The sequence below is a fragment of the Caretta caretta genome, chromosome 1, assembly GCF_965140235.1.
Source record: "Caretta caretta isolate rCarCar2 chromosome 1, rCarCar1.hap1, whole genome shotgun sequence".
NCBI classification, from domain to species: domain Eukaryota; kingdom Metazoa; phylum Chordata; order Testudines; family Cheloniidae; genus Caretta; species Caretta caretta.
In genome coordinates, this window is record NC_134206.1 from 253,516,695 (window position 1) to 253,535,103 (window position 18,409).

The following is an 18,409-nucleotide window of genomic DNA, read 5'->3' on the forward strand; positions in this document are numbered from 1 at the left end:
TGGCTCTGTGTTTGGCGTGGTGCGCTCTGAGTGGTGGCTGGCTGAGCGTCTTTCCCCGCCCCGCGTGCCGGACAGTGATAAGGCTGGGGTAGGCGGGCTCACCTGGCTGGTGGTTTGGCAGACTCGGTGGTAGCGCTGTTCCTCTGAGCTCGAGGCGCGGGGCAGGGGCTCGATTGGTCTCTCCTGGGTCCGCATTGACACCGCCATGAAGCCGCTGTGGGGACTCGCTCTCCTGTGTGTCCTGCTCCTAGCCTGTGAGTCGCCCGCCCGCCCGCGGGTTCTAGAAGCTTCTGGCCAGGAGCGGTTGGGGCAGGTGGCCTGAGCCTGCGCGGCCTCCCTCCGGTGAATAGGAGGGAGGGGCCGGGACCCTCGGAGTAGGGGCGCGCGGCTGTTTGAACCCGGGGAGGGGGAGGCGGCGGCGGCGGCGGCGGCGGCGGGGGGGGGGGAGGGAGAACCGCTCTGAGTCCAGCCCCGCCTTCCCACGGCTCCTCAGCCTCTCCGGAGGATGGCGGGATTCGCGCTGGCTCTTCTCCCTCAGCCGCCTGAGTCCCGAGGCGCTGCGCCCCGCGGTGGGGGCGGGGCCGCTTTCCGCGGCGGCGTTACACCCCCCCGGGGGGGGGGAGGGGCGCGCTGGCCGGAGCTCCCTGCACCGCCTGACCGGTCATGGCGCTGGGGCTGCCGCTCGGAAACCTCCCCGCCGCCGTGACGCCCGCTGCGGGGTCCTGACAGGAGCCCCTTCCGCAGTGCGCGGCGCGGAAGGCCGCCGGGGAGGCGGATCCGCGTTGTGGGCCATGTTTCTAACGCCCCCTGTCTCCCCCAGCGCCGGCTAGAGCGGAGGAGCCCGACGTGGACGGCAAAGTAGAAGATGACCTGGGTAAAAGCCGAGAGGGCTCTCGGACCGATGACGAAGTTGTTCAGAGGTTTGTACCTATTATGTTGTAAAGGGCTGTGACCCCCATCGCGAAACCCTGGAGCTCCATGTGCCGGTTACTGCCTCGTCCTTCTTGCTGGCCAAGGAGTCAGTATTATGATGGGGGAGTACTCCAGGGCAGCGGTTCTCCACCAGGGGTACGTGTAATCCTGTGGGGAAACAGAGGTACAGGGGGTACATCGAATCATCTAGATATTTGCCTAGTTTTACAACAGGCTAGGTAAAAAGCCCCAGCGAAGTCCATACAAACTAAAATTTCATACAGTGACCTGTATATACTATACACTGAAATGCAAGTACAGTATTTATATTCAGATTTATTTATTTTATAATTATATGACAAAGTGAGAGAGTCAGTAATTTTTCAGTAATAGTGGCTGTGAAACTTGTCTTTTGTGTCTGATTTTTTTGTAAGCAAGTGGTTTTTAAGTCAGGTGGTGTAACCTGGAGGTATGCAAGACAAATCAGACCCCTGAAAGGGGCATGGACAGTGGTCTGGAAAGGTAGAGGGCTACTGTTTCAGGAAAAAGAGCTCTGGTCTTTTCAGTCCCTTTTTATTTTAAAAAAGCAAATGAATCCCCTTAAAAGCAGATAAATGGTAGCTAAAACATAATAGCTATGTGAAATGGTTGCTAGCTTGCACTGTTACATGTTTGACATCTATCATTGACTTCCTTGGCTACCAATCAGTTTCCTTCTTTTTGCTGATACTCCACAGGGCTATTATATTAGTACACTGACTTGTGGCAAACACATGCAGTACACTTGAAATCTCCATTGTATGCCTTGCCTTCTGTAGCATAGAGGTTATTGTATGTTGTAACTTCAGAGTGGAGCCTACCAGGGACTGGTAGGATTTTTGCTGAATAGTAGAGAGATCCAGCCTTTATAACATCTAATGCACTCACCTGTTATCAGGCTTTCCCAATAGTTTTCACACTTAGTGTTCCATAATCAAAATCAAATCTTACAGTTCTAAACTGTCATCCTGATGCCATGGTTTGTGGAATGTCTTAGTAACCTAAGATCGGTCTGTCTGCTGTAACCTCAAATTCAGTTGCTCCTGCCACTGGACTAAACTATGTAGTAACTGAATAAGGCCTAATAAAAGATCTAACTTTGTCTCCACAGAGAGGAGGAAGCTATTCAATTAGATGGCTTAAATGCATCCCAGATAAAAGAAATCAGAGAGAAATCTGAGAAGTTTGCTTTCCAAGCTGAAGTTAACAGAATGATGAAACTCATTATCAATTCTTTATACAAAAACAAGGAGGTAAGCAATATGTTTATTTAAACAATGTCAACATATATAGTTTTAGCATAAAGTTTACCATCCCTATACATATCGTTTCAGATTTTCCTGAGAGAATTGATTTCAAATGCTTCTGATGCTCTAGATAAGATAAGGCTATTATCACTGACTGATGACAATGCCCTTGCTGGTAATGAAGAACTCACTATTAAAATAAAGGTAAGAGCTGTTAGCTACTAACGGTAATCTGCTGATTCTTCCAGCCATTAGTAAATACCTTTTCACTTGCCCAAGCTAATAAATTTGTATTTAACATTCTGCATATCCCAGAGTTTATAAACTACTTCGACTAAAACCTTGGTACCCTACCATTGGTTTGACCATAAAATCCTCAGATGCCCTGTCTTATTGTTGTAGCAAACATTTATGGCTGCCTCTGAAGTGTGTCTTCCTGTGAAGAGTGGCTGAACCACTGCATTGCTTCAGCAAGAGTGTCTTCCCTTATTGCATTAATGTGAATCCATGCTCTACTATGCAAAAATCTGGCTAGACTTTCTTCATGAAGAATCTTCTCATTACTGTAACATCTCACCTGTAACTTTCAACTTTAACAAGATGCAATGCATGCTGTCTCCAAGTGACACTTAACTGAATTTACCTTATTCATTTTCTAGTGTGATAAAGAGAAGAACGTGCTTCATGTTACAGACACAGGTATTGGCATGACCAAGGAAGAATTAATTAAAAACTTGGGTACCATTGCCAAGTCTGGTACAAGTGAATTCTTAAACAAGATCACTGAAATGCCGGAAGATAGTCAGTCAACATCTGAGCTGATTGGCCAGTTTGGTGTTGGCTTCTATTCTGCCTTCCTTGTAGCAGACAGAGTTATTGTCACATCAAAGCACAATAATGATACTCAACACATTTGGGAATCTGATTCAAATGAATTCTCAGTGATTGATGACCCCAGAGGAGCCACCTTAGGCAGAGGCACCACCATAACGTAAGTGTTGCAGCTGATCCAATAGTAAGCTGTTGATGTATACCTTGCTCATTAGCATGTTCTCTGCATTATGAATAGGGCCCTAGCAAATTCATGGTCCATTTTTGCTCAATTTCAGTCATAGGATTTTTAAAATCATAAATTTTATGATTTAAGCTATTTATTTAAAACTGAAATTTCAGTATTGTAATTGTTGGATCAGGACCCCTACAAGGAGTTGTGTGGGGGTCGCAAGGTTACTGTAAGAGTGTGGGGGTCGCAACCCCCTACTTCTGCACCACTACAGCTGGCGGCTCTGCCTTCAGAGCTGGGCAACTGGAGATCAGCAGCTGCTGTCCGGGAGCCTAGCTCTGAAGGCAGTGCAGAAGTAAGGGTGGCAATACCATGATCTTTCTCATCCCCTCCCCTCCCCCCACCCAAAAAAAAACTTTCAACCCCCCTGCAACTCCATGTTGGGTCAGGATCCCCAATTTGAGAAACTTGGGTCTCCCCTGTGAAATCAGTATAGTATATAGGGTAAAAGCATACAAAAGAGGACTTTGTGGTCAGTGATGCGTTTTTCATGGCCGTGAATGTGGTAGGACACTAACTATGAATCCTGTGCAGTAACTCTTCATTTATAGTGTCCTTACCCTGGAATAAGTGCTTTTCCTGGATAGGAATGACTTCCTGAATCAAAGCCATGGTTTAGGGCCTTGAAAATAACTACTGACTAAAGGTGTTTGCGTTTTTTGCCAATTTTTCACTTTCTTGCATAGCTTAAGGATGTGATGAGATATTAACAGGTATGCTTGGTCATGCTTGATTTCTAGTTTTCACAAACTTGGAATTTTGTTTTAGTTCAGCTACATTAGCTGAAAAAGTACATACTACAGTACTCTTGCTAAACTGCTAGTGTTTTCTAAAGTGGACTTAGTGATGGAGAAGAGTGGACTAGAACAAACAAATGAAGTGCTTGTGAACTTAAATACTTTAATAGCTGCAGTCAATTTCTCTGGTCCGCATTGACAAAGAACTTTGTGCTAAGCTCTGGTATAGGTTAATGCATAGTGTAGAGAATAACGAATGATCCCTTCAGAGCTGATCTCCATACTTGTACTGCTCTGACATAACTGGCTACTGTGGCTGTCCTTTCTGCTAATACAGTTGGCTTGCTCTTCCTATCTGAGGCTAATCAACTTGAATAGCAAGAACCACAAACAGAAACATGCCATTTTCAATTTTGTCAAACTTTCCATTAACTTCAAGTGGTTAAATCTTAAATTTTTGTCTGCTACTGCGTGTAAAAGTTAAAAATGCACGATTAAGGTCTCTACCTTTTCTCCTGTTCACTTAGTACACCTCAGATTTTACTAAGAGAAAGCACTTCCTAGTCCTGATAGCTTGAGTTGCAAGTACTGCTAGGAAGACTTTCCCCAACTTAATGTGGTGGAAAAAATGAAACAAGTGCTAAATGTAGTAGTTCCTCTTAAATAAGGCCAAACTACCTGACACTAAAAAAATCCCTCTGAGCAGCCAATCCCAGTTATACTCTGGGACTGGCTTGATGTGCAGCTCATGGATTAGAGGGTGACTCAACATCCTCCAGTGGACCCTTTCTCTTCATTTGCAGTATGTTTCTTTGGTGCAGCTGATTTGGGTTTTTGTTAGAATGCTAGATTTGTTGGGGAAGATCCTCAACTAGTAAACTTTTTTGACACTTCTCCCTCCTTCTCCCCCCCATCCCCACTCTGAAGTCTAGTAAATGATGTAGAATTGGTTTCAAACAATGATTGTGCTAACTGATTCGTCTTTAAATGCAGCTTTCTAAAGCTGTTCTGGTCTGCTTTGTTGGGCTTCCATGGTTGGAACAGCTGTAATGGTAGTGCTTTTCCTCTGGAAAAAGACAGGAAAGCAAAGGAGCAGAGTTGACTTAGTCCCAGTTTAGTCGAAACTTTCCCAAGGGACTGCCCACTATTTGGGTGTTCTGATACACTAGATTCTTCAAAATATTTATGCATAGATTCAAATAGCAAAATTGTATTGAAATGCTAGCCTGTCTAACGCTTGTACTGTCTTCTTCAGACTTGTCTTGAAGGAGGAGGCATCTGACTATCTTGAGCTGGACACAATTAAAAATCTAGTCAAGAAATATTCACAGTTCATTAACTTCCCTATATATGTGTGGAGCAGCAAGGTAAATAGCTCTAACTCTTAACTAATTGAAACGTGTGCTGTGTATATATAATGAATGGAAAGGCTTGAAATATCCATTTCCTGATAGGGTGCCCTCATTCATCACAGAATTTCCTGAGCTGGCTGTTCTACAGAGCTTAAGCATCCTATGAAAGCACTTATCCTCATTGTTTCAAAAACTACATTGGTTTGTGTTTTTGGTTGATGGTGGTTCTCCAAATTGACTTTTCCAAAGCAGCAGAACTGACAAAATGCTGGCCAGCTTCACTGCTCTTCAAACCTGGGGAATAGGAGAACTTTGGCAACTTCACACTACTTGTAAAAGCTGAGCACTAGCTGGGGAAATTGGAATCCATAAGAAGGATGACTCAAAAGAGGCAGGTGAAAGGATAAGTCAGAGACCAGTCCTTTCACCTCCCCAAATGTGGAGGGAGAGCATAACTCTGCTACTTCTCCCTTCAAGAAGCTCCAGGGTGGCCCCGGATATCTAATAGCCAGAAGCAAAACTAAAAGGTGGAAGCCTCAAGCAGAGAATGCATCATGGTGGAAATAAGTACCATGCTACCTGTAGTTTCTGGGGCTTCTCACCAGGGTATTGTTTTGGGGCCTTACTGGAGGTTCACATTCTGATGTTTTGTGTATGCCTCTGATTAGTGTCTTTAGTGGTATAGTACAAAATTCAGACCTAATGGTTGAAAATCAACTTAGGCAAGCTTGTTTCTGCTGCAGCCCCATTCACATCTCTTGCTTTTCAGTGAATTATTACATACTACTGATAATTAGAATGCAAAATGCTACATGGATTATTTTAAATTATGGCAGTTGACATGTGCTAGAGTTTTTTCATTTAAAAGAACAGCTTATTGTAGTCAAATGGTGACTAGATTTTCAAATCTAAACCCCTGGATTATCAATCATAAATCAGTTTCATGAGGGTGCTAGGCATGGAAAGGCTGTTTGACCAGGTTCTTCTGAAGCAAAGTGGACTTATAGCTAAGTGTTTCCACAGACTGAGACTGTAGAAGAGCCCATTGAAGAAGAGGAAGTAAAAGAAAAAGAAGAAACAGATGATGAAGCTGCTGTTGAAGAGGAGGAAGAAGAGAAAAAGCCAAAAACTAAAAAGGTAAGTGGTTTTTTGCATGTGTGGGATTTGGGTTTTTTGGTGGGGGGGCGGGGAGGTGTATAGACCTCAGAGTGCTAAACAACTTGGTTTACAGTTCCATGTTAAGGGATGTAGAACCCTTTATCTTCCAGATGTGCATGATATATTTTTAGCACCAATGGTGCCTTCTGGTAAGTTTACCATCAGTATGGTGTTAGTGGAAATCTGCTGTTAGCAAGACAGTAAAATAAAATTCTAATACACCATATTTTGATCTAACAATTGCCAAACAGCAGAAAATGTCTTCTGTTCAGAAATACTGGTAGTACCTTGTGAATGGTAGTTCCATAAGGATTTCTCCACAGTACACCTAGCCCTGTTCTCCGCCTCTAATGTATTTCTTACATTGGCAAGTAAGCTTCTGAGGGGATCAAGAGTCTTGAGCCATTAGAGATCACACAAACTCTACCAAATCAGAATAATTCCAGCAACACTACTGGAAAGCTTTTTCACCCGAACTCAGGCTCAAGAGAAATTTAGTATTTTGGTTTGATATAAATTCAGATAAAACATGCAGAGTTTCCATTTCTTGTGTACATGAGTAAATCATCATGTACATAAACCCTGAGTTATCCATTGTCAGTGACGTCCCCTTCAGTCATTCCCACCACAGTGCTTGCCATTACATACTACATCTTAAACTTCAGACTGTAAAACCTTCAGGGTAGGCATTATGTGCAACTTCTGTATGCTCCTAGTACATTATGAGCACTTGGTGAAGTAACACTCTGCATGCAAAAAACTACAGAGGTTGATAATACATAAGTAAACTTTCTAACTTGAGTGAAGCAGCAACTTTCTTATGTAACTTGTACATCAATATCAGCAATCTCAGGCATAAGCAAAAGAGCTGAACAATGTAGAATTTTTTTTCATGCACAGGTTGAAAAAACTGTCTGGGATTGGGAGCTTATGAACGATATCAAACCAATTTGGCAAAGACCATCTAAGGAAGTTGAAGAAGATGAATACAAAGCTTTTTACAAATCATTTTCTAAGGTAAATTTGATACAGATTTCAAATTTCTATAGTACACATCTGGTACAGTATAAGCTCAGTCTAAAGTAATGTATGGGAGGTGACTATGTGGAAGGCCAGCCCCTTAAACCTACCACTAAACTTACCTTTCAGTAAAGATTCTTGTTCTGATTGAGGGAGGTGGAAGAGGGAGTGTGAGGAGTAGTGGGGAAGAGTTGGTATGATCTTTTACTCTTCGGGCAATGCTGCACCAAAATATTAAATTCTGCACAATTTTAAAATATTGTACATTACTGTCAAAATAACCCAATGAATAGTCATGCCAGTTTCCGTTTATTTTGGCAATTTATTTCAAAATACCTGTCGGCAAGAATGCCTGTAACAATACAAAGATTCAGGGAATGTTTTTTGAGAAATAGATTTCTAGGCATATTAATAAATAACTTTATCTTTGACAGCTCTGTTTCAGTGAAATTAAATATTTCATTTAAACAGTCATACAAAAGTATTGTAATGACCTGGCCTAAGAGGGCAATAGTGTCCTTAAGGACTGCTTTGTGTGTCTGTCATGTCTAGTCCAAAGTTCAAGCATCTGTGTCTAGTATGGCTTTTGGGTCATGCCATTGTAGTGGGATGGGAGGGTTGGTGAGTTAGCAGTAGTTGTAAGATAGCGGGTGGCTAGCATGGGGAAGGGAGAACCAGGGTAGAGTCAGGGAGTGTGCATGTGGTGGTTTTTGTGTTCAGTCATATACATGGTTTGCCAGGCAAAACCCTTTCATCTCCAGAGGTGATATGCATGCCCCCATGCCAGGTATGGGTAGGAGTGCTGGGTGCAGGGATGCAGTGGTAGATGGGTACAGATAGGGGGTAGATTCAGGCTGGCAAGGAATATAAGAGGGAGGGTGGCATCACTAGGGTCCTGTGCATGCAAAGACATTTTGTACACATAACTAATCTATTTGAAACACACAACTGGAAAAGAAGCATGTGGGTGAAAATCAAATTTGGGACTGCGGGGGGAATTCTGTAGGGAACATTAAATCTGCATTACAGAATTCTAGTAGAAGTAATCTTTGCAACTGAGACATCTTACTTTTGTCATATCCCCTTACAAACACCAGTGAAAATGAATAGTGGTTGTGTAATGGCTCTTATTACTTTTCACTAGTATATTGCTTGCTTTTTCAATTTCAATGATTGTTCCTCACTTTTGGTAGAACCAGGCTGCTCACTAATATATTAACAGGTTTCAGAGTAGCAGCCGTGTTAGTCTGTATCCACGAAAAAAGGAGTACTCCTTTTCTTTTTACTAATATATTAGGGTACTACTGGTTGCATGCTATTTAACATGGAAGTAAACTGCCAACTAAATACTGAGACTGGAATCTTAAACCCCAGATTATGGTAATCTCCTTAATCTCATTTCATGCAAATCTAGAATGAAAGGAAGATAAAATTTCCCTTCTAAAGGATAGATAAATCAGTGGTAGAGTTATGCAGAGGTTATTTCTATATCACTGATCTAGCTGTTCCTTCCACAAGGGCAAACTCACAAGAATAGCTTTCTCATACAAGCTCTAGAAAGAAACACTGACTAAATTGTAATTTTCCTTCCACAGGAACACGATGATCCTATGGCTTATATTCACTTCACTGCTGAAGGAGAAGTAACATTCAAGTCTATCTTGTTTATTCCCACCACAGCTCCACGTGGTTTATTTGATGAATATGGATCCAAAAAGAGTGATTACATTAAGGTAAAAACATAAGTATGCTGAAAGCTGGAATAAACTTAAACATCCCTAAAACGTTCCTAATACTACTTCTATTCTTATTTTTAACATGCAGTTGTATGTCCGGAGAGTGTTTATCACTGATGACTTCCATGATATGATGCCTAAATATCTTAATTTTGTCAAGGGTGTTGTAAGTATCTTGAAGTTTTTAACTGAGTTGGCTTAAGTTACTGTTACTTCTATTTTATAAATTCACCTTTTTTCCCCAATTAGGTAGACTCCGATGATCTTCCTCTGAATGTATCCCGTGAAACCCTCCAGCAGCATAAATTGCTAAAGGTATCTTATTTAGACATAATTTAACAAGCTACTTGGATAAATCTACTTCCCTAGGGAAGTAACATGATTGTAGTAAGTAACACAATACCCAAGTAGTCATAGTTAGCCTAGATTCTTTCTAGCCCTATCCTATCTAAATTAGGAATAAAGTAAAAAGCAAGACATCACTTTAAGTGAAAAGAAGTTAAGCTTGAAGATACAAAGTGGAATGATTCATAAACTGTTGCCACAAATTCAAAGTTTAGTAGTTCTTCATTTGAAGAAAATGAAAAGGAGATGGCTACAGAAGAGTAACATGAGAACTGAGGTGGTACTTAACAGATTCTGTTGGAGCATTCTTTGTAGTAGCTTCAAACGATTGGTTGTGCTCAGTGTTTATGTAACAGTATGGGTGAACTTGCTATTTTGTCTCTGGAATTCTTAGGTTATTAGGAAGAAACTGGTTCGTAAAACTCTTGACATGATCAAGAAGATTGCTGAAGAAAAATACAATGATACATTTTGGAAAGAATTTGGTACTAACGTAAAACTTGGCGTGATTGAGGATCATTCCAACCGTACCCGTTTAGCTAAACTTCTTCGTTTCCAATCATCTCATCATGAAAGTAACACTACTAGTCTGGACCAGTATGTGGAGAGGATGAAGGAGAAACAAGACAAAATCTATTTCATGGCGGGGTCCAACAGAAAAGAGGCAAGAATAAAAATTTTTCAGTGTTATAAAGCAAAATAGTCAAGTAGCAAACCTGTCTGAGTTTAGGAATCAATCTAGTTGTAATTCAAGGTCTTACTGCTGGTAAGAGTGGCTAGGCTCAGTGTGCCATATGATTGTAGTTGCTTGTACTGTAGTATTCCTGTTGCTGTTCAAGGCAACTTAGATATTAGCAGTGTGTGGCATTTAGGTTAATATTTTCACAACTGGCTAAAGAACTGTACAGCAATGGAATTCAAGAATTTAGTGCCAAGCAATATTAAACTTGTTTCTAATTAACTCGATTTGTAGGCTGAATCTTCGCCATTTGTTGAACGTCTTCTGAAAAAGGGTTATGAAGTGATCTATTTGACTGAACCTGTAGACGAATACTGCATTCAAGCTCTGCCAGAATTTGATGGCAAGAGATTCCAGAATGTTGCTAAGGAAGGAGTGAAATTTGATGAAAGTGATAAATCCAAGGAGAGTCGGGAAGCTTTGGAAAAAGAATTTGAGCCACTCTTAACCTGGATGAAAGACAAGGCTTTAAAGGACAAGGTACAAATTCAATATTCACAGTAGCATTATTCTGCATCTCTCTTTATACATGTGTGCAAAAATAAAAAAATATGGCCTGACTAATCCTTTAATTTTTACTTTTCTCTCATCCTCTCAGACTTAATTCATTTATTTGTCCCCCTGGGGACATAAACTTTGGTTTCTATATGTAGATAGCTTTCTAAAAAGTACTTTGCTCACCTCTCAATGGGTTTTAGAAGACAAAAATACTAATGGGATATTAGGACTCTTATTTCCAATGAAAAGCTCTCGAAGCCACCTCTGAAGTATTTAACAAATATAGGACTGTATTTGAATTTTACAGATTTTCGTAAAAACTAACTATGACAACTGCAAATGTGATCTCTCAAATTACAGAGATTGAGATCCCTCAATCTCTACTTTTTTTCCCCTAGATTGAAAAAGCGGTGTTGTCTCAACGCTTAACTCAGTCTCCATGTGCGCTGGTGGCTAGTCAGTATGGATGGTCTGGCAACATGGAAAGAATTATGAAGGCTCAGGCATACCAGACTGGGAAAGATATCTCCACAAAGTAAGCTTTCATACTTGTATATCATGGTCTACCAACACCACAGATATGAGCCACAGTTAGGCAGTCATAAATGCATACTAACGGTGCTCCATATTGACAAGAATGGACCTGTAAGAGAAATAATCCTCATTTTTACCTAGTTGTCATCTCACAAGGACTTAAGTATACACATCATTGAATTTTATAGATATTTACAGAACTTAATTTAAAGGGATCCAGTCACATAATTAACAGCCCAAACTACGAAATAGTGTGTGTACATTCACTGAAAGTCCGTGAAAGTCTTTTGTATGCAGACATTCCCCTGCAGTGTTAACAATAGTGAGGCTATAGACCAGATGGGCTTTTACTAATGGTAAAAGCAAGCTGATCAGATTTGAAAAACTCAGGCCTAGTCTTTAAGTTAACCTGTCATTTTAATACTTTAACTGTTTAAATTGTTTGACAAATCAGAACTTTCTGTCCACTTGCAGTAATACTGTAAATATGTGGTCTGTCACAGTAGTAGTGACTGTAAATTATTCAGAAAATATTTATAAAGGTATACATTAAACCATTTAGAAAGAAGCCTACAACAAACTCTAACTGAATCCATCTAGTGTCTTAAGCATTGAAAGTGTTTATTGATTTGTGACCCCCTCTTGTAGCAAGTGTACCTGCTTGTTCACAAACTGCTACTGAAGCACAACAGACTGAATTGATAACCAGCATCTGCACATATCAGTTCACACTACTGTTCTAAGTATTACATGTAAAGCTGACTTTCTGCATTTTAGTTGTCTTCCAGAATTTGAACTTCTAGACTATTAAGTAAACTAAGCCTTAAACATTAGAGGGCAAATTAAAAGTGGTGCTGCCTTCTAAAAAGCTAGCTACTGATATAAGTTTCTTCTTGTAGTTACTATGCTAGTCAGAAGAAGACCTTTGAAATTAACCCTAGACATCCACTGATCAAGGACATGCTCAGGCGCATCAAGGTAAACAGAAGTTACAAAGCAATGATATGTTAACTGTTTGGCTGCATGAACTCTGGTTAATGGCTCTTCCTTACTTTTCCAAATCAGGAAAATGAAGATGATAAAACTGTTGCAGATCTTGCTGTAGTTCTGTTCGAAACAGCGACCATAAGATCAGGCTATATGTTACCAGACACAAAGGAATATGGAGAGAGAATAGAAAGAATGCTTCGTTTAAGTTTAAATATTGACCTTGATGCAAAGGTGAGCTGCCTTCACTTTTGGGTAATTGGTGCTCAGAGGTCTTAATTTTCAAAGCACTTTTAAAAAAAAAACTTCCCCTTAAGACAACTTGGGGTGGGGGAAGGGGTGTACATATATGGGTATGTCTACACAGCATTCTGGAGTGAGCCTTCAAAGCCCAGGTCAGTGGACCTGGGCCAACAGGGCTTCAGCTAGTTTTTAAAATTAGCTGTATAAGCCACAGATTGAAGTTAAATAGTGCTTTGAAGTTGGGGCTATACAGCTGTTTTTAGAGCACAAGTCTGCTAGCCCAAGTCTGTCAACCATGGCTTGGAATGCTCACTCCAAAATACTGTGTAGACGTTTTTCTAGGGAACAGTTGGGGATATAGTTAATAGCATCTAGACCCACTTGCTGTATATCCAGCTTCTCTGCACACAAGGGTGGGTTATTAGTGACCCAGTTTTGATTTACTGGCCACATTCCAAAGATGCTCTTAAAGTCTGTCATTTTGGCACATTTTGCCCAAGTGACTCAGCACCAACTGAAGACAGTGCAGTGTGCTCTTATGCTGTACCTCAACGCTAGTCTTCTCCCAAAATTGTGGCTATATGGAGACAGCTATACTAGATGTGCCTATGGGGGAATTGTCACACTTGAAGAAATGCACATCAAGGTCTATTGGCAGGTCTTGCTACCTGAATGGTGCAAAGGCAGGTGAATGGGCCAGAAAGGTGAGCCTCTAGGCCACTTTCAGTCCTATCCATTAAGACTAGCAAATTGATCTATTGAGGATGGAATAACAAATAGCTTTATTTCACATTATCTAAGGTGGAAGAGGAGCCAGAAGAACCTGAAGACACAGCTGAAGCAGAGCAAGATGAAGAGGAGGAGGAAGTAGAAGCTGATGGTGATGAGAGCGAAACAGAGAAGGTCTGTTCAGAATAACTCTTAATTACTAGTCTCTCATTCAGTTTTCTAAAACCAATGAAAGTAACAGATTTCAAAGTGAACAGTTTTCATGGAGCAAATAAAACATGGCTTCATTGAGGCATAGTGTAGATAAAGCTTGTGGAATTCCAATGAGTAGCAGCTTGAAGTCAAAGCATATTATAAGTTTTTGTTATACATTGAACTTCTCAAATGAGACGGAGATAAATCTCCATCTTGTCTAAGGCTCTATCTTAAACTGGGATTTAGGCAAGGCTACTTTCCTAAGGCACTTGGTGTATGCCTGTCCTAATTCTACTACATGGGAAGCTACTAAAATCTTTAAATGTAGAAGAGCAGATTGGGAAGTATAACTTGTTGGAGATGGACTATTTAGCTAGTGGCTGAACTTATTTCTGACCACAGATTCAGCAAAGCTATTTCTTATTAGAATGCTAATACTTTCCAGTAAAACCGGGAACTGTTTTTGTTTCCAGTTAATCATGTTTCAGGGTTAAATTTGTTACTGAACACCCACAAATGGAATTAAAAGTAACCCTCATTTTTTAGATGTGTGCAACTATTTTAATGTAGAGGGTCACAAGCTGTGATGCTCTGGGGTTCTTCTCCTTTCAGAACTGCAGTTGCCTACTGCTTCATTCCAAAGTCTGAGGACTAGACGTGTTGTTGAACCAAACAGACTAAATTATTGGCTCCCAGGAGTTTAGGTTGGGGAAGGGCCTCTTCCAACTAAATACATCTGTTCTCTTGGTGATAAGTGGAGATTGGTTCTGGTGTTCAGTCACCTACATGAAGTGGTTGGCTCCTATAGCCTGTGTCTCTTGCCTGTAAAGCTGAAGTTAGCATGGTGGTGCTTTGCTTAATTGTAGCCAAGAATCTAAGGCTGCTTTTTAATGAAGTGCTTGTGCAGGAGTGGGTTGGGGGCAGAGAAACAAAGTGCGCTAAGTAAAAATTACTTCTAACAGAACTATTCCGTGTGTCTGGACTCATAGCTGCTTAAATTTACCTGCCACACCTACTCTGAGCTGCTGCAGCAATAATGTTATGGGAGGGAACTCTGTTCTGTTTTGGTTTGCTAGTCCACACTATTGAATTACTGTTAAGATCTCAACAGTCATGACCAGAAAGCCAGTAAACTTTCAGCATTGGTAGTATTTGTAAGTCTCTTCTCCCCTGCACAACAGAGCAGAGATGGACCACAAGCATAATTGCATTCCAAGGTGGCCTACAGGGGGAAAAGTTGAGGTTTGCCCTTTTTGCTGATCTGATATAAAGAGCCTGGAAGGCTCTTTAAAAATTGTTCTAGATTAAATAGCAGCTCATATCTTCCCCTCCACTTGGACAAGCAGACAACTGGAGCTCCTGTAGGGATGGGGTGGTCTTAAAGATCTGTCAATTAGCTATCCCCTAATTAAGTTAAATGGGTGTGAACAGATACAAAATAGCTTTTTAAAGGACTAAAAATCCCTTCTGTCACAAGCATTACAAGTGCTGTGAAAATGAGAGATGCAAAAACTGGCCTCTGGAAGCATCCTATCATGCATGGAAGCCATGGTCTTCAGTATACAGACAAATCTATACATCAAGATGACCAAGTCTTTTTAAGCTGTCTTGAGACTATAAACTTAACTCTCTCTCATCTTTGCAGGAATCCACAGATGTAAAAGATGAACTGTAAGCTGCACTCAACTAGCATCCTGTCTGGGGTGAGGGAATGTGAATTAGATTGTTCAGTTTTTCACTGTAAAATGTTGAGGGGGGTGTTGTGGGCAGAGGAGGATTTTTTAAGTTTTTTTTTTAAAACATTCCTCATGAATGTAAATTTGTACTATTTAACTGACTATTCTTGGTGTAAAATCTTGTCACGTGTACAAAATAAAAATGTTCCCAAACACTGTGTAAACTCTACACTAAAGGGCCACTGTCATCTGGCAGGTAGGCTAGCACTACTTGGTTCCTTGTTTAATAGCTGTGGGGAATATCCTGTGATATAACCCAACAGAACAGTCTTAACTAAAACTTTTTCTGCTGTCAAAGCCAGACCATTCACTTCTCTTGCAGAGAGATGCAGCATTAACCTTTAAAGATCATACATTTGGGCAGGGGGGAGACTAGGAGAAGCTGTAAAAGTATCACTTCAAGTACAGAACTACTGCATCTTGTTAAGGCTGACTAAATGCACTGGAGAGTCTTACCACTCAGGGTTTGAAGGGTCAGCTTCACAGAGCTTGCTTCAAAAGGGGTTGGGTACAGCAAATAGAAATAACTGCAGACTGCATTAAAATAGTTCATTCATTGATTGTATAAATGTCTTCTATCTCTGCTGCACTTTGAACAGGGCTGTATATTGAGCTCCTACAATGTGTAGTAGAGCATTTGAGTGAATTTAAAACATTTTGAATCTAAAAGACAGTGCACTGATCTCAGATTATTCCCTTTTACTTCCCATGTAACTTACACCAGCATTGAAAATCTTCACACTTATCAAATATTGCTTTAGAACTATATTCATCTTGGTACAGGCAGGCATGGATTTGTAGACTCTCTTGCCATATAAATGGTAGGATGTAGAAATTACTTGGTTCTATGAACCTCAGTAAGTTAAACTTATTTCTACAATCTGATCAGTCTGTAACAAAACACACGATCTGTCCACTTTGTACTTGAGAGCCATAAATGTGGAACACTTTTGTCTTGGACTTTGAAGAAGTAGACTAATCCTTAAACATACCTGTGAGTGAGGCAGGTGCGGTTGCTGAACCAGCAAGGTGAGGGCTTGTCTAAGACCACATAACAAATTGGTGGCATGGATGGGAATAGAACATGACCTTTGTCATCATGCCTCCAGCTCCTGCTGTTTTTTTGGCCCTGGTCTACACTAGGACTTTAGGTCGAATGTAGCAGCGTTAAATCGATGTAAACCTGCACCCGCCCACACAATGAAGCCCTTTATTTCGACTTAAAGGGCTCTTAAAATCGATTTCCTTACTCCACCCCTGACAAGTGGATTAGTGCTTAAATCGACGTTGCCAGCTCGAATTTGGGGTACTGTGGACACAATTCGATGGTATTGGCCTCCGGGAGCTATCCCAGAGTGCTCCATTATGACTGCTCTGGACAGCACTCTCAACTCAGATGCACTGGCCAGGTAGACAGGAAAAGAACCGTGAACTTTTGAATCTCATTTCCTGTTTGGCCAGCGTGGCAAGCTGCAGGTGACCATGATGGAGTCCCAGAATCGCAAAAGAGCTCCAGCATGGACCGAACGGGAGGTATGGGATCTGATCGCTGTTTGGGGAGAGGAATCCGTGCTATCAGAACTCTGTTCCAGTTTTCAAAATGCCAAAACCTTTGAAAATCTCCCAGGGCATGAAGGACAGAGGCCATAACAGGGACCCGAAGCAGTGCCGCGTGAAACTGAAGGAGCTGAGGCAAGCCTACCAGAAAACCAGAGAGGCGAACGGCCGCTCCAAGTCAGAGCCCCAAACATGCCGCTTCTATGATGAGCTGCATGCCATTTTAGGGGGTTCAGCCACCACTACCCCGGCTGTGTTGTTTGACTCCTTCAATGGAGATGGAGGCAATACAGAAGCAGGTTTTGGGGACGAAGAAGATGAGGAGGAGGAGGAGGAGGTTGTAGATAGCTCACAGCAAGCAAGCGGAGAAACCGGTTTTCCCGACAGCCAGGAACTGTTTCTCACCCTAGACCTGGAGCCAGTACCCCCCGAACCCACCCAAGGCTGCCTCCTGGACCCAGCAGGCGGAGAAGGGACTTCTGGTGAGTGTACCTTTTAAAATACTATACATGGTTTAAAAGCAAGCATGTGAAAGGATTACTTTGCCCTGACATTTGCGGTTCTCCTAGATGTAGTCCTAAAGCCTTTGCAAAAGGTTTCTGGGGAGGGCAGCCTTATTGCGTCCTTCATGGTAGGACACTTTACCACTCCAGGCCAGTAACACGTACTCGGGAATCATTGTACAACAAAGCATTGCAGTGTATGTTTGCTGGCATTCAAACAACATCCGTCCTTTATCTCTCTGTTATCCTCAGGAGAGTAAGAGATAATTCATGGTCACCTGGTTGAAATAGAGTGCTTTTCTTCAGGGGACACTCAGAGGAGCCCATTCCTGCTGGGCTGTTTGACTGTGGCTAAACAGAAATGTTCCCCGCTGTTAGCCACAGGGAGGGGGGGAAGGTTGAGGGGGTAGTCACGCGGTGGGAGGAGGCAAAATGCGACCTTGTAACAAAAGCACATGTGCTATGTATGTAATGTTAACAGCAAGGTTTACCCTGAAAGAGTGTAGCCACTGTTTTATAAAATGTGTCTTTTTAAATACCGCTGTCCTTTTTTTTTTTTTTCTCCACCAGCTGCATGTGTTTCAATGATCACAGGATCTTCTCCTTCCCAGAAGCTAGTGAAGCTTAGAAAGAAGAAAAAAAAAATGCACTCGCGATGAAATGTTCTCCGAGCTCATGCTGTCCTCCCACACTGACAGAGCACAGACAAATGCGTGAAGGCAAATAATGTCAGAGTGCAGGAAAGCACAAAATGACCGGGAGGAGAGGTGGCGGGCTGAAGAGAGGGCTGAAGCTCAAATGTGGCAGCAGCATGATGAGAGGAGGCAGGATTCAATGCTGAGGCTGCTGCAGGACCAAACCAGTATGCTCCAGTGTGTGGTTGAGCTGCAGCAAAGGCAGCTGGAGCACAGACTGCCACTGCAGCCCCTGTGTAACCAACCACCCTCCTCCCCAAGTTCCATAGCCTCCACACCCAGATGCCCAAGAACGTGGTGGGGGGGGCCTCCAGCCACTCCACCACAGAGGATTGCCCAAAAAAAAGAAGGCTGGCATTCAATAAATTTTAAAGTTGTAAACTT

At 41.8% G+C, this 18,409-nt stretch overlaps 1 protein-coding gene across 1 annotated transcript; it reads left to right on the forward strand.

Annotated features, from left to right (window-relative positions):
- Window positions 1-77: 77 nt before the first annotated feature.
- HSP90B1 (heat shock protein 90 beta family member 1) lies at window positions 78-15,423 on the forward strand. Its single transcript, XM_048831620.2, has 18 exons — window positions 78-254; window positions 821-920; window positions 2,063-2,204; window positions 2,286-2,402; window positions 2,858-3,189; window positions 5,254-5,365; window positions 6,374-6,487; window positions 7,409-7,525; window positions 9,124-9,261; window positions 9,353-9,430; window positions 9,514-9,579; window positions 10,004-10,273; window positions 10,583-10,828; window positions 11,245-11,381; window positions 12,280-12,358; window positions 12,446-12,601; window positions 13,412-13,513; window positions 15,180-15,423. Exons 1-18 carry the CDS (start codon window positions 206-208, stop codon window positions 15,207-15,209), a joined length of 2,385 nt encoding a protein of 794 aa, XP_048687577.1. The 5' UTR covers window positions 78-205; the 3' UTR covers window positions 15,210-15,423.
- Window positions 15,424-18,409: the final 2,986 nt, after the last annotated feature.

Bases quoted from the DNA above. Each gene is read 5' to 3' on its own strand.
- HSP90B1 (XM_048831620.2), top strand. From the start codon at position 206: ATGAAGCCGCTGTGGGGACTCGCTCTCCTGTGTGTCCTGCTCCTAGCC. The intron at 921-2,062 runs GTTTGTACCTAT...TTGTCTCCACAG, and splicing joins GATGACGAAGTTGTTCAGAG to AGAGGAGGAAGCTATTCAAT. The intron at 9,431-9,513 runs GTAAGTATCTTG...TTCCCCAATTAG, and splicing joins TTAATTTTGTCAAGGGTGTT to GTAGACTCCGATGATCTTCC.